Consider the following 16,240-nt stretch of genomic DNA (forward strand, 5'->3'; position numbering starts at 1 on the left):
AAAAAAAAAGTATAAAATATTCAATATCAAATCATTTTGAGTATTCAGGGTTGCGATTGCAAGAAAAGAATGAATGTTAGATGAATAGAAATGTATATATATATATAATATAATTTTATACCTTATGATTGGAAAGGAAGTTTATTTGGATTTATAGAGTCAAAATGTTATTGCATTATTATTCAAACATCATATATATGTATGTATGTATATATAAAGTTACATTAATTGAATGCCTCATTGAATTTGCAATAAAAATAGAATGCGATTTTTCTACTCGAATATATTCTAGTGACATATGCAGTTTATATATCAAACGAAGCTTAAACTTTCTTTATTATAATGACATGTGGATAATGAATAACGACTGCAATTCGACAGATCTAGAAAACTAGTTTTCCATGTTTGATAGGAAAAATCGAACGACCCTTTTTATTTTAAGATAAATTAGGTTATTTCAGTCGATGTGTTTCGATATCTTTATAAAGAGAAATCGATATAAACATAAAAAACTTCGCTTTATTATTCGTGTTATATTTAAATTTAATGTTTAACTTCAATTTATTGCTTTATTATTCATTAGAACGGAGAGAAATTATCGTTTCGTGAACAGTTAAAACACCTGTACTGTACCTTCGATAAAATATTTAAAAGTAATATTCAACAGAAATCTTAATTATCATTAACTGTACGTATACAGTTAATGATGATTAAAATCATAATTTCTGCGAATTTCGTTGTATAACACGCACTAGATCGCTCGTTGTTTAAGTGAGTTACGTTGTGAATGCGTAGCGTTTAAATGGTTAAATGAAGTAATTTTTGTGTTGTAAATACACCTGTAACAAATATAAACTTCTTACTTTTCAAATAAACGAATTATAAAGAAATAAAGTGAAAGGTAAGAATCAGGAAAATCGGTCAGTCGGTGAAAGTAAACCTCCAGGTCGTTCTCAATCAAACGACACAGAAATCTACACCCTAAAGAAAATGTGGGGCAGTACTTCTGGTAATTTCTAAGCAATTCGAGGTTGAACAATTTTTTACAATCTCTTCCTGACTGTTTTTTTGTAAAAAGTGAGGTGTCTCTGATCCAGTTACGCTACGATTACCACACTACACACCGACCAATCAAGACCTTTCACCTTAGTAAGTCGAAGTGTCAATCAGATGGTCGAACCAGATATCGCACTGGTTCTATCGAAAAAACTATTTTATATATCATAAATAAAAAACAGGTCTAGTACTATATAAGCGTCGTCTGGCATTGTACAAAGCATTCAGTCCTCGAAAACCAAGAGAAATATGAAGTGTTTGGTGAGTATAAAAAGCTATCATTTATATATTCTTGGTTGTGTTTGATTCCTTCTATGAGTTGCAATGTGTTAAACAGAGTGTTTATGTACCCAGGTATTGTTGTTGGCTGCTTTCGTAGCCGTGTCTGCTGATGATTATGAAGAAGAATTGGATACTTCACCCGTTCTCGCAATTCCCTTCATCGGAGGTCAGGGATTAGGAGGAGTCGGACATGGTGGATTTGGTGGTGCAGGAGGCTACGGACTCGGAGCCCTCAGAGGTCACGGATACGGCAAGGGAGCATACGGTGGTTTGGGACACGCCGCCGGTGGATACGGTGGATTGAAGGGCTACGGAATCCACGGAGTAGGCAAACACGGTGCAGGAGGTGGATACGGAGCCGGTGCAGGAATCCACGGTTTGGCAGGCAAGGAAGGTGCTTTCGGAGGAAAGTTCGCCGGTGGACATACCACAGCCGTCACCAAAGAGAAGACCTTCGCCCTTAATCAGGATTACGGCAGTGGTGCCAAGGGAGGATACGGCCTCGGTTTTGGTGCCGCTGGAGCTGCCAAACACGGTGGTGCCTATGGAGGAGAAGCCGGATTGGGATACGGAGGAGCGGGAGCTCTCGGTGGATACGGAGGATACGGACACTCCGGACACGGAGAGGGTGCCGATCATACTTTCGGTACCAGCATCGACTCTTTCGGAAAATTCGGAAAGATCATCGGTGGAGCCGGAAAGGGTGGCGTTGGACACGGTGGCACTGGCGGTGCTGGTATACCATTTGTTGGTTAGACCAAAATACCATTGTAAGCTGCTGTCTTTGTTACCTTTTGTGGACGTCACACAATCTTTCAGTCCACTCATCTTATTTAAAATCATTAAGAATTCCGATGTTGTTAATTTATTTTTCATGTTTTGACAACATTTTTTTATCATCGAAAGTCAAATAATTAATAAATTATTTTCCATATTTTTGTTATTTATTTATTTTATACGTTATAATATAAATTAGATAAACGTAATTCATTATTAACTCATACAACTCTTCTAAGAAATAAGTATATATTACCAACTTCTATGCCTTTTTAATTTATTATTATATAGTATTTTACAAAAACGAATATTTTATATTAATTAAATTTACATAGAAACTAAATAAACATTCAGACAGGACGTACAAAAATAATTGCGCTTTATAATTCATAATACTTCATTTATAATTCTTGTTCTAAAAATACAAAAGTATTAATTTTCAATTTAATTTATGAAAGAAGAATTTTCTCTGGATTCATTATAACTTCAAAAGAACCAATGTACAAAAATAAATTCATTATCCAATGTTAAATTAATTATTCGACACGAAAAATATTAGAAAATTAAGGTTAAAGGATTATAATTTAAATTATTAAACTATAAATTATATAAAAATAATATATTCCAATAAATTTATAATTTTCTTATTATGAATTTACTTTTTATATTTGTCTACTGATAAAAATCCATAAAAATAAATTTATTTTTATTAATTATTATATCTTAAAATATGATTTAAACAATTAATTTTATAAATTATAAATTAGTTTTTATTCATATAATTCTCGATAAGAATTGATTATTATACTAGAAGATTCAACTTAAAGATTATTGTAATTACAATTCCTGAAGGATTATTAAGTTTATTAAAATAACTATAGCTTAGAAGAAAATAATATATGTTTAAATATGCATTTATGGTTTCAAAAATAGATATTAAGTAATAATTGAGTGAGATATGAACGAAGTTTGTGAGCACAGTATCAGATAAATCATTAGATGTTAAGAGTAAAGAAGTGGAAACAATAACAGAACATTTTTTTCTTATAGTAAGGAAGGTAAGTTTATGAGAATTTATATCTTGACTTTATAAGACACGATTCCATTTAATAAAGGGGATGTGATCAGGAACGACAACAAACTTTCATTTTCTTCAATTGAACTTTGCCAATTGCTAAGATTTTTCTAGATTTAAGAAAAAAAAATGCCAAGAATTTATATTACTTCAATTTATACAATTTAATAAATTTAGTATCGATTATAAAGAAATAACCAATTAAAAATTATATTGGAAATTTACAGTGTTTATATTATGGATAGAAGAGTATTGTTGATATATTTTTAAGAATATAAAAAAATATCAAGCAATGTCAGAGAATATTTTTTCGATTAAAATATATTAATAAATTATATTTTTTATATTTAATGTCTTTTAAATTAATATTTTTTGGACTCTTTCCTTCCTGTAGACACTAAAAAAAGCCTTTTTCAGGCTCATTGTTGGTTTGGTTAGACCTATGGTGAGTGGCAGGAGTGAGAGACAGAACATATTTGAGAGAGACCACCCTCAAAAAATCCCTTACGTTTTTCGTGGATGGTTTCCTAATTCGATCTTGGATTCTCCAGAACGACAGATTGAGTACTTAACCACGGCTATCCGGCATGCTGGATTACTGCTCTTATAGTACTAGAAACAATGCTGTATACAGGAGGTTTTGGGCGGTTAATTTTCTCACAACCTGTTAAAGAAAACTGAACAACGGTTTATCCTTTCCATTTGGACAGTATTAAACTTCTGTTCCTCCTTATGTTGAAGCTCCTTATATTTTTTTCCCTTAAGGGGTAAACTCCTCTCCTGTTTCTAAATGGAGAGTTCCTGCTTAGTCTAGTGTATTGTTTTATTCTATATATCTATATTATAAAATTATGTTTAAAAAAAATGTTTATTTTATAAAATCCCCACACTTAAAAATCCTGCAAACGGAGCCTCTCTAGAAATTATCCTTGATGTTTTTTAATGCATATTAACGCTGTCTGAAAGATATTCATATAGAATTTATTCAGTTTTTCTTGATATTAATGAGTTCTTGTATATAAAATAAGAAAAAATATACTGCATCGGGTATCGTACCAACACTAATTTAGCCATTTGTCTTTTATTTTGTATTGTTTGTTACTGTAGCTGTTTGTTAAAGGCCTTCCTAAGAGACATCGTCTTTAAGATTTATATAAAATAAATCAATAAACAAGTAAATTAAGCGTTGTTTATATTGTTTTTATAAAATTTCACCAATTTAATCTCATCAATTATAGTGACTCCAACTTAGAAAACAGACTTCATTACTTGAATTTTTTATTTTGGTACTACAGAAGAATTCCCATTTCAAATTATATTAAAAAATTAAATAATAAATTTAATTTTTTCCAACTTTATTCCCCAATTAAATTATTCTTTAAATTATTAATATAATTTACATCCTTATCTTTAATTCTAAAATCAATATTAAAATTCCATTAATATAAAACTTAAAAATAATTATTTTACGACGGTTTAAAGAATTATGACCAGAAATTTTCCTATCTTTATAATTAGATAATAAATTATATAACAATTATTAAATTATTTCGCCATTTCTCGATTATATATTCATATGTATTCGTATGTTTAGAATCAAAATTATCACAAATAAATTATATTGTCACAGAATAAATTATATATAAATTCTCGTTAGTTGATCATAAGTTTCCAATATTAAATTAAAATTTAAACATTAAAATAATTGTTTATTAAAAATATAATTAGAAAATATTTAATGTTTTTTTTAATTTAATCGTTACTTTTATTTAAAATAATTTTATAATCATTTAAAATAGACTATAAAATTTTTAGTTTTGAATCTTTTCATGTTATGTAATATATAACATTTAAGGAAAATATTAGAGAATTTTAAAGGAACACCTGATTAATTAAAGTATTCAATTACTAAATTCTCTTGTTAATTACTTTCTTCAAACTGTATAAAAGTATGCCGATGAGTCGACATGTGAACGTCTCCCCAAAAAAATTTTAAATAAAATTCATATTTAAAATGTATCTTTCAGAATAAATTTATTAAATAAAATCTATTTATATACACTTTAATATGCAATGAATAAAGCAATAAATTGAACACTGGCAGTTGGTCATGGATTCGAGCCTCGCCAACGAGTTGGCCACGTGAAGTTATCCAGATGTTCTTCACGTCTGTAACGTCCAAATAAGTGCCAGTTTCCTTCACGTATCTCCTACCTAAATTGGAAACAGTTTCAAATAAACACTTAAATAAGGGCCAGTTTTCTTCACCTGTCTAATACCTAAATAGGGGCCAGTTTCAAGTAGAAGCTTCTCTCGTGAGGCATTCCTCCTTGGCAGAGCGCTTAAGTGTTGCGTTCTCACTAAACTAAACCAATTTATACAACACTAAATGTGTAATATTATAAACAATTTTTGAACCCTCAAGTATATAATCTGATTCATATTATTCATATTATATTTTTTTCTTTCCCGGCTGTTATATATAAGAGAGGGAAAGTATGGCATCGATCAAAAAATGCCCCCCAAGACTTTTACAGTTTTTGACTTCAGACACTTTGNTAACTATACATTTATTATAATGAAATATAAATACAATATATATAAACTAGATTATAAAATTATAATTCTTAAATGGATCAACCTTATATCAGCTCAGACTTTCACAGGAATTACCATAATAATAGTCTTTGTTTACAAAGAATATTATTATGGAAATTCCATCAAAACAACAGGATAAAGGATTTCAAATATACACTTCAACGAGTAGAGTCTAAAAATATGTCACTTTGATTTCGTTCTTTATGGACGGATCTTCACGAAATAATTAAATTCTTATTATAATTATTTATTTTCTTGTTTAATTTCTAAAATTTTACTTTCTTAGAATTACTTATAAGAAACTTTTAACTAAGATTTTTTCTGTTTCGTGAGAAGAAATCTTAGATAGAGTCACAATTTGATTGAGCTCATAATCTTATAAACCTATAACAGAGTATTGTGGTTTAATAGTATACACATCTCCATTTCGACAAATGAATAATAATTTCCTGAGGATCAAACTAAAAAATGTTTAAAGTTTAAACTCTTTTAAAGAGTTCCCAATAGAAGAGAGGAAATTTACTATAGGATAGAAGTTTTCAGAAATAAAGAAATCTCTTGAGAAGAAATACTCTTGGTAATACTTGGTAAAAAATTAACTTTTTTTTTACACAAATATAAATAATATTTACGAAAGAACCGAAAAAACATTTTTTTATAAAGTTTAAATTGTATTTATTTTCATAAATGTAAAACTTAAGTTTATATATACTTTAAAGGAATTATACAGATAATAAATTTATGAATTGATTCTAAAATTTTACAATAATTAATTTAAAAAAATCAGCTAAATTGTGGAAATGGAAAATTTTCATTTTTTAAATTAAGAATCTTTAAGAAACAAATTGTAAAAACGAGTCTCATCTTCTCTCTCATCCTCTCACTCTCTTCCTTTCTTTATCCTAGACACTTGAGTATGTTCTATCCCATAATAATAATAATAACAATTAACTAAATTATATTAACCACTCCAATCCATAAAAGACTATACACCTCCATAAAGGATGCAATTATAATAATTATTATAATTGTTATTACAAATTTACAGATTGACAAATGTTAGAAAATCATTCGAACTCTCATAAATATAATTTATATGAAGGAAAGAAAGATTTTTATGTAACGGATGAGGACTTTTAGAAGTAATTTTCGTGTACAGGACAAGAGAAATTGCTTCTCGCAAATTTACTTTTCGTCAAACTTTAGTTTACATTGTGAAGCACGAAGAAGCATCTCTTTAATTATAGCCATCTTGTAAAAGAAGTTTTTGTACAAGTAAAGAATGACATTGAAGAATCGTCTCTTTGAGTTTTAAATTAAAAATTCTCTCGCATTGTTTTATGCGCCTTTACTTTAATAACTAAAATATTATAATAAATTACTTTCTAACATATATAAATTACTAAGTATTGATATACGATAGAAATTATTTTAAAGCTGACATTAAATAATATATATACACGAGAAAGTAATTATATAATTTTTAAAATAATTTATTTATTTTAAAAATAATGGAGGAATCATTCACCAGATGGCAGAATAAATTTGAAAAATTATGAAATTTGTAAATTTATTCGTGATTTAAAAAACATTATAATTTTAAGGATCGATTAATTAATATGAAATTAAAATATAAATTAATTATTTTATTTTATTTTAAAATTCTATAAAATATTTACAGTCCATTTTCAATATAAGCGTGATTTGTAGAGAATGTTCGTTATATCGAGGGACTACTTCTATATGTGGTTTTAACGTAGAAGAGTCTTAATTATAATTAATTTTAAGTATAAAGCTGAAAAATGACCTTAAAATTATAAATAAACAACAAAATATTTACCAATTTTACCATAAAAACAACTATAGAGTTAATTGAATCCTTAAAATGAATGGTGTCGTATGATGATGACTTCAATATACCGGATCAGAATGCGATATAACGGAGAAATTCGATATAACGGGCTATACTTAACATTTAACGAATATAAATTAATTAAGATTTATTCATTTGAATAACTTTTATAGCTGAATTTATAACGTTTTGATGAAAAATCTTCTTAGTATTGCATCAATTATAATATATGTTAACTATGTTTTTATTTATAAAAAACAAAAAACAATGCTATTAGTTTCACATTGTTTATACCTTTTTAGTATTTTATTCCTCAAAATATTCGCAGGGCATCCTCACGTATACTCTATTTTCTTGTTTTCTTCAATAAATATAATTATTTATTCACCAATCGTATTTATATATCTCAACAATTTTATTTGTTTAATTTATTTATTTATTTATTTTTACTTATATAATAAAAATAAGTGAAATCTATTATTTATTTCATAGTATTCTAGTTTAATAAGTGATGCTATAGAAGTCCATAATAAGACAAATCTTCGTCATGTGTTGTTTTTTTAAAAATAAATAATTAAAAAAATATAATAAAATGTTATAAATAAATATCATAAATTAATAAAAACAATGTTTATTTTACATATGTTTATAGTATTAATTTATAAGTAAGAAGGGTGTGTTTGTGTATAACGTTCCGATACATTGTTGTTCCATACTCTTGTTCTTTAATAATCTTTAAACATATTTTTTTACTTTAAATATAAAAATACCTAAAAATTATTTATCTTTTCATTCATTTAAATATTTTTATTTTTTCAGAACCGATTTTAAAGATAATTTATTAGAAAATTATTTTAGAGAGGGAGAAAAAACCTATGAAGAAGTGTTAAGAATTTTGAAATTTCCACTTTTACTATTGAAAATTTTTATCATATTTTTGAAATTTACCAAAAATTTTCGAAGATAGAAGTAGACGTATTACCTGACAGGACACAATAAGCTATTCCCAAAGTTATTGTCTTTCTTCACTCGTGTCATGTTCCTAGTCTGTGTTTTTTTATAACGCCAGATAGTTTATAGATGATGTATGAAGTGAATTCCGTGTGTTCCACTTTCCAACTTAAGAACTAGAGAAGATTAGAACATCGCATATTCATCTTTTAACTGACTCTCAGTAAAAATTATGGAGAAACGATTCATCATATTACCATTAATTGAAGCCAGTCAAATAGGACAAATCTGAATGAATCATTGAAGAACTATTGCATGTTGAATTCGTGTTATAAATCATTCTGATCTTATAATTTTCGGCAAAAGTTTTCTTTTAATAAATCTTAATCCACACTTTACATATACTCTTTAAAAAAAAGAAAAGAAAAAGAAAAGAAAAGAAAATTTATCTACGTTTCTGATTATATAAAGTTAAATTTTCTTACTTCTTTTGAATAAAATGGCTTGACATATTTACGAGTTCTTCTTACAGTAATCGTTTATACGTCGTTCAATATCTATATTATTAAAGTATATATATCTGTGATTTACGAAAGAACCGAAAAAACATTTTTTTATAAAGTTTAAATTGTATTTATTTTCATAAATGTAAAACTTAAGTTTATATATACTTTAAAGGAATTATACAGATAATAAATTTATGAATTGATTCTAAAATTTTACAATAATTAATTTAAAAAAATCAGCTAAATTGTGGAAATGGAAAATTTTCATTTTTTAAATTAAGAATCTTTAAGAAACAAATTGTAAAAACGAGTCTCATCTTCTCTCTCATCCTCTCACTCTCTTCCTTTCTTTATCCTAGACACTTGAGTATGTTCTATCCCATAATAATAATAATAACAATTAACTAAATTATATTAACCACTCCAATCCATAAAAGACTATACACCTCCATAAAGGATGCAATTATAATAATTATTATAATTGTTATTACAAATTTACAGATTGACAAATGTTAGAAAATCATTCGAACTCTCATAAATATAATTTATATGAAGGAAAGAAAGATTTTTATGTAACGGATGAGGATTTTTAGGAGTAATTTTCGTGTACAGGACAAGAGAAATTGCTTCTCGCAAATTTACTTTTCGTCAAACTTTAGTTTACATTGTGAAGCACGAAGAAGCATCTCTTTAATTATAGCCATCTTGTAAAAGAAGTTTTTGTACAAGTAAAGAATGACATTGAAGAATCGTCTCTTTGAGTTTTAAATTAAATATTGTAAACTCGGCCGGATGAGGAGGCGGTTAAGATGTCATCTTATTCGTCTGGGAGGTTCCTGGATCGAACGAATCCAAGCGGTGGGGAATAAACCCGAAAATTTTTCGGGGGTGATCTGACCCTATAGCTTTCATTGTTGGCTTGGATACGGGGCTTCAAGAGGCTGGGGATTTTTTTCTCGAATTCGGAGAAAACTTAGGGATACTTATTGATTTTATCCCTATAATATCTTTTTACATATAAAAATCTTTCAGACTTATTATTATTATTAAAGTCAAGAAACATTCTACGTATATCATTTGACCAAAAGGCTAAGGATCCGCTCTACCGTGAGTCAACAATTTTGTAAATTTCTACATTGTGTTGTTTTACCGTTACACTGTTTAATGTATCTATTTTGTATTTTGTTTATTTATAAATAAATGAGATGCAGGCGTCATGAGCTCCCACCGTTTCCTGCCCCAATTTCATTCCCTACTCTTCGCAATTCTCCTACCTTCCGTTCTGTCCTACCTTCTTGGTTATACCTACGAGTGGTACCAGAAGGTCCCCTCTTTCAATTTTTAACCTGCCCACTGGACAAAAAGAGTAAAAAACGTTAGCAATGGGTTGCTTATCTTTCCCTGCAATATTTAAAATTACTGTGGCACCATCTCTTATGATATTTTATTTTTAAAAACTTTTTATATTTTTAATTATAATAAAGTAACAAAAAGCTTAATTTTGAGGGTAGGGATGCTAATAACGAATAAAATAGTCATTAAATCCGACCATATTCGAGATACGATATCTCCCCACCCCGTCGACCTTTAATCATCAAACTTTAACAACATCAATCGCTCTAATACTCAAACATCCCTGCAAATTTTAAGAAATATTTGATAAAAAGTACAGGAGTTATTAAGCTTCAAACAGGGTGAACAAAATCGTTCCATCCTCACATACACAGTAACATCCATCCATCCATATATATATAAACCCCTTTTTTTTTCTCTCTCTCTCTCTATTTCTCGGCGTTTCAAGGTCCCCTGAGTCCAAAAATGTGAAAATCTTAGGGGTCATTTTTGACCGATCACCGTAATTTACTTCTGTTATATATAACAGAGCCAGGAAAGTAAAGCAAATTAGTAAATTTTAATTCTACAATTTACGAAAATTATAGAATTAAAATTTAAAATAATTAATTTTATAATTTTGGCAATTTACTGATATAAAAAATATACTATTATATATAAGATATTACATTATTAGTGTTTTATTAAATTAAATAAATTAAGATTGAAACAATAAGATTTAGTTTATAAGCTTTGTAAAGTAACATATTACATCGTTTGGAATATCTACATAATTACATTATATATCGTTATAATTTGTATACGAGATTCTCATAACACACTTATATCACTTTAATGAATACTTTGGTATAATATAACTATACATTTATTATAATGAAATATAAATACAATATATATAAACTAGATTATAAAATTATAATTCTTAAATGGATCAACCTTATATCAGCTCAGACTTTCACAGGAATTACCATAATAATAGTCTTTGTTTACAAAGAATATTATTATGGAAATTCCATCAAAACAACAGGATAAAGGATTTCAAATATACACTTCAACGAGTAGAGTCTAAAAATATGTCACTTTGATTTCGTTCTTTATGGACGGATCTTCACGAAATAATTAAATTCTTATTATAATTATTTATTTTCTTGTTTAATTTCTAAAATTTTACTTTCTTAGAATTACTTATAAGAAACTTTTAACTAAGATTTTTTCTGTTTCGTGAGAAGAAATCTTAGATAGAGTCACAATTTGATTGAGCTCATAATCTTATAAACCTATAACAGAGTATTGTGGTTTAATAGTATACACATCTCCATTTCGACAAATGAATAATAATTTCCTGAGGATCAAACTAAAAAATGTTTAAAGTTTAAACTCTTTTAAAGAGTTCCCAATAGAAGAGAGGAAATTTACTATAGGATAGAAGTTTTCAGAAATAAAGAAATCTCTTGAGAAGAAATACTCTTGGTAATACTTGGTAAAAAATTAACTTTTTTTTTACACAAATATAAATAATATTTACGAAAGAACCGAAAAAACATTTTTTTATAAAGTTTAAATTGTATTTATTTTCATAAATGTAAAACTTAAGTTTATATATACTTTAAAGGAATTATACAGATAATAAATTTATGAATTGATTCTAAAATTTTACAATAATTAATTTAAAAAAATCAGCTAAATTGTGGAAATGGAAAATTTTCATTTTTTAAATTAAGAATCTTTAAGAAACAAATTGTAAAAACGAGTCTCATCTTCTCTCTCATCCTCTCACTCTCTTCCTTTCTTTATCCTAGACACTTGAGTATGTTCTATCCCATAATAATAATAATAACAATTAACTAAATTATATTAACCACTCCAATCCATAAAAGACTATACACCTCCATAAAGGATGCAATTATAATAATTATTATAATTGTTATTACAAATTTACAGATTGACAAATGTTAGAAAATCATTCGAACTCTCATAAATATAATTTATATGAAGGAAAGAAAGATTTTTATGTAACGGATGAGGACTTTTAGAAGTAATTTTCGTGTACAGGACAAGAGAAATTGCTTCTCGCAAATTTACTTTTCGTCAAACTTTAGTTTACATTGTGAAGCACGAAGAAGCATCTCTTTAATTATAGCCATCTTGTAAAAGAAGTTTTTGTACAAGTAAAGAATGACATTGAAGAATCGTCTCTTTGAGTTTTAAATTAAAAATTCTCTCGCATTGTTTTATGCGCCTTTACTTTAATAACTAAAATATTATAATAAATTACTTTCTAACATATATAAATTACTAAGTATTGATATACGATAGAAATTATTTTAAAGCTGACATTAAATAATATATATACACGAGAAAGTAATTATATAATTTTTAAAATAATTTATTTATTTTAAAAATAATGGAGGAATCATTCACCAGATGGCAGAATAAATTTGAAAAATTATGAAATTTGTAAATTTATTCGTGATTTAAAAAACATTATAATTTTAAGGATCGATTAATTAATATGAAATTAAAATATAAATTAATTATTTTATTTTATTTTAAAATTCTATAAAATATTTACAGTCCATTTTCAATATAAGCGTGATTTGTAGAGAATGTTCGTTATATCGAGGGACTACTTCTATATGTGGTTTTAACGTAGAAGAGTCTTAATTATAATTAATTTTAAGTATAAAGCTGAAAAATGACCTTAAAATTATAAATAAACAACAAAATATTTACCAATTTTACCATAAAAACAACTATAGAGTTAATTGAATCCTTAAAATGAATGGTGTCGTATGATGATGACTTCAATATACCGGATCAGAATGCGATATAACGGAGAAATTCGATATAACGGGCTATACTTAACATTTAACGAATATAAATTAATTAAGATTTATTCATTTGAATAACTTTTATAGCTGAATTTATAACGTTTTGATGAAAAATCTTCTTAGTATTGCATCAATTATAATATATGTTAACTATGTTTTTATTTATAAAAAACAAAAAACAATGCTATTAGTTTCACATTGTTTATACCATGAGTTGCAATGTGTTAAACAGAGTGTTTATGTACCCAGGTATTGTTGTTGGCTGCTTTCGTAGCCGTGTCTGCTGATGATTATGAAGAAGAATTGGATACTTCACCCGTTCTCGCAATTCCCTTCATCGGAGGTCAGGGATTAGGAGGAGTCGGACATGGTGGATTTGGTGGTGCAGGAGGCTACGGACTCGGAGCCCTCAGAGGTCACGGATACGGCAAGGGAGCATACGGAGGTTTGGGACACGCCGCCGGTGGATACGGTGGATTGAAGGGCTACGGAATCCACGGAGTAGGCAAACACGGTGCAGGAGGTGGATACGGAGCCGGTGCAGGAATCCACGGTTTGGCAGGCAAGGAAGGTGCTTTCGGAGGAAAGTTCGCCGGTGGACATACCACAGCCGTCACCAAAGAGAAGACCTTCGCCCTTAATCAGGATTACGGCAGTGGTGCCAAGGGAGGATACGGCCTCGGTTTTGGTGCCGCTGGAGCTGCCAAACACGGTGGTGCCTATGGAGGAGAAGCCGGATTGGGATACGGAGGAGCGGGAGCTCTCGGTGGATACGGAGGATACGGACACTCCGGACACGGAGAGGGTGCCGATCATACTTTCGGTACCAGCATCGACTCTTTCGGAAAATTCGGAAAGATCATCGGTGGAGCCGGAAAGGGTGGCGTTGGACACGGTGGCACTGGCGGTGCTGGTATACCATTTGTTGGTTAGACCAAAATACCATTGTAAGCTGCTGTCTTTGTTACCTTTTGTGGACGTCACACAATCTTTCAGTCCACTCATCTTATTTAAAATCATTAAGAATTCCGATGTTGTTAATTTATTTTTCATGTTTTGACAACATTTTTTTATCATCGAAAGTCAAATAATTAATAAATTATTTTCCATATTTTTGTTATTTATTTATTTTATACGTTATAATATAAATTAGATAAACGTAATTCATTATTAACTCATACAACTCTTCTAAGAAATAAGTATATATTACCAACTTCTATGCCTTTTTAATTTATTATTATATAGTATTTTACAAAAACGAATATTTTATATTAATTAAATTTACATAGAAACTAAATAAACATTCAGACAGGACGTACAAAAATAATTGCGCTTTATAATTCATAATACTTCATTTATAATTCTTGTTCTAAAAATACAAAAGTATTAATTTTCAATTTAATTTATGAAAGAAGAATTTTCTCTGGATTCATTATAACTTCAAAAGAACCAATGTACAAAAATAAATTCATTATCCAATGTTAAATTAATTATTCGACACGAAAAATATTAGAAAATTAAGGTTAAAGGATTANATATATCAGAACTTTATAAGATTTATAAAAATTAAATGTATTTATTTATAAAATAATTTTTATATCAAAATTCTCTTGCTAATTATTCATTTTCTTATTATTTTTTTAATAATTATTTCATTTGTAATTTGATATTTCGATACAAAGTTTTCAATAGAAATTTTCTTAATTTACTTCTAAAAATTAATTAATATTTAAATAAATTTATCTTATAGTGAGATTTTTCTGTTAATGTTTTTTCTTGAGGCTATATTTATGTGCGAATTAAAATAAATATAAAAATAATTTAACAGCGTACTCTAAAGAGTTTGTTTTCGCTTATAAGAATGGTGGTAAGTTGATTTTTCTGTAATTTTATCTGTGAAAACAATAAGAAACAACAGTAGAAGTATCATATCTTCGTGACTATAACATACGATGGACGGTCAGACAATTTGTAAAACGAAAATAAAACCTTTTCATACCTGCCGGTAACGCTTTATAGTTTTATGGGGCCAATGCAAAGTTGAATTAAGGGCCTCCATGTACAGCGTTGATTTCAGACATTTTTCTTCAGATGAATTTCTTTAGGAAAATATTTTCTTATTAAAAAAAAAAATAGGTTTGTGGTCCCTGTTAGTGGGGACCCCAGGCAATTGCCATTTCTGTCCATAGAATAACGCGCCACTGCCTAGCACCTATGGGAGCAACCATTATTCCATTTGAGTGAGTTTGTAATAATAATTTAAAATCGGCATATAACCCGCATTCCTTTCTAAATTTATTTCAAACTTAGATAACCCGCGGGTTATACGTACAAAAAAAAATGGTAATTGTCAAAGGTGAATACAAGTTCGTGATTGATCGAAGAATATTTTTTAACCACTTAAACTTTGTGAATGTTATTGAACTCTACCTAAATAAAACAAATAAATAAATACGCCACCATCAATATGGCTTGTTAATTTTGTTCTTTATAAGATTAAACAAGATATAATACATGCATTTATGTAATACATCTTATTTTGTTTATCGAACACTCAAAAGCTGTGATTTCTAATTGGCACTTACACATAACGATTTCTATTTCTATTTATTTGTATTTGTATTATTTATATTCTGTTAAACAGTTTTAATAAATGGATATTGTTTATATAATTCTAATTTATTTTTATTTTAATGCAAAAGTTTCATAAGTCTAAAGGTCAAAGTTCAAATTTATTCTAAAGTATTCATCCTTTTTCAGTAATTTATTTTACATATAAAACAAATTTTTATAAATTTTTTATATATAATAACTTAAAATTCACAATCGTAAATATATTAAAATTATTATTTTATTATTTTTTAATCCAAAATTATAAATTTTACATATTTTTGAATTATTATTTTAAAATTATTATTATTACGCTTGAAAAATCTATAATGCAAATTTACTTTTCGTC

The 16,240-nt window shown here is 27.8% G+C and overlaps 1 protein-coding gene across 1 annotated transcript; it reads left to right on the forward strand.

Annotated features, from left to right (window-relative positions):
* Positions 1-1,305: 1,305 nt before the first annotated feature.
* Positions 1,306-14,214, forward strand: LOC111622575 (glycine-rich cell wall structural protein 1-like). Its single transcript, XM_023364993.1, has 3 exons — positions 1,306-1,317; positions 1,411-2,089; positions 13,514-14,214. Exons 1-3 carry the CDS (start codon positions 1,306-1,308, stop codon positions 14,212-14,214), a joined length of 1,392 nt encoding a protein of 463 aa, XP_023220761.1.
* Positions 14,215-16,240: the final 2,026 nt, after the last annotated feature.

Source organism: Centruroides sculpturatus, unplaced genomic scaffold (assembly GCF_000671375.1).
Source record: "Centruroides sculpturatus isolate CEXI.00-Female unplaced genomic scaffold, Cexi_2.0 scaffold23, whole genome shotgun sequence".
Taxonomy (NCBI): domain Eukaryota; kingdom Metazoa; phylum Arthropoda; class Arachnida; order Scorpiones; family Buthidae; genus Centruroides; species Centruroides sculpturatus.

Coding starts and splice junctions, on each gene's coding strand:
- LOC111622575 (XM_023364993.1), top strand. Junction 2,090..13,513: donor TGCTGGTATACCATTTGTTG/GTTAGACCAAAA, acceptor TGTGTTAAACAG/AGTGTTTATGTACCCAGGTA.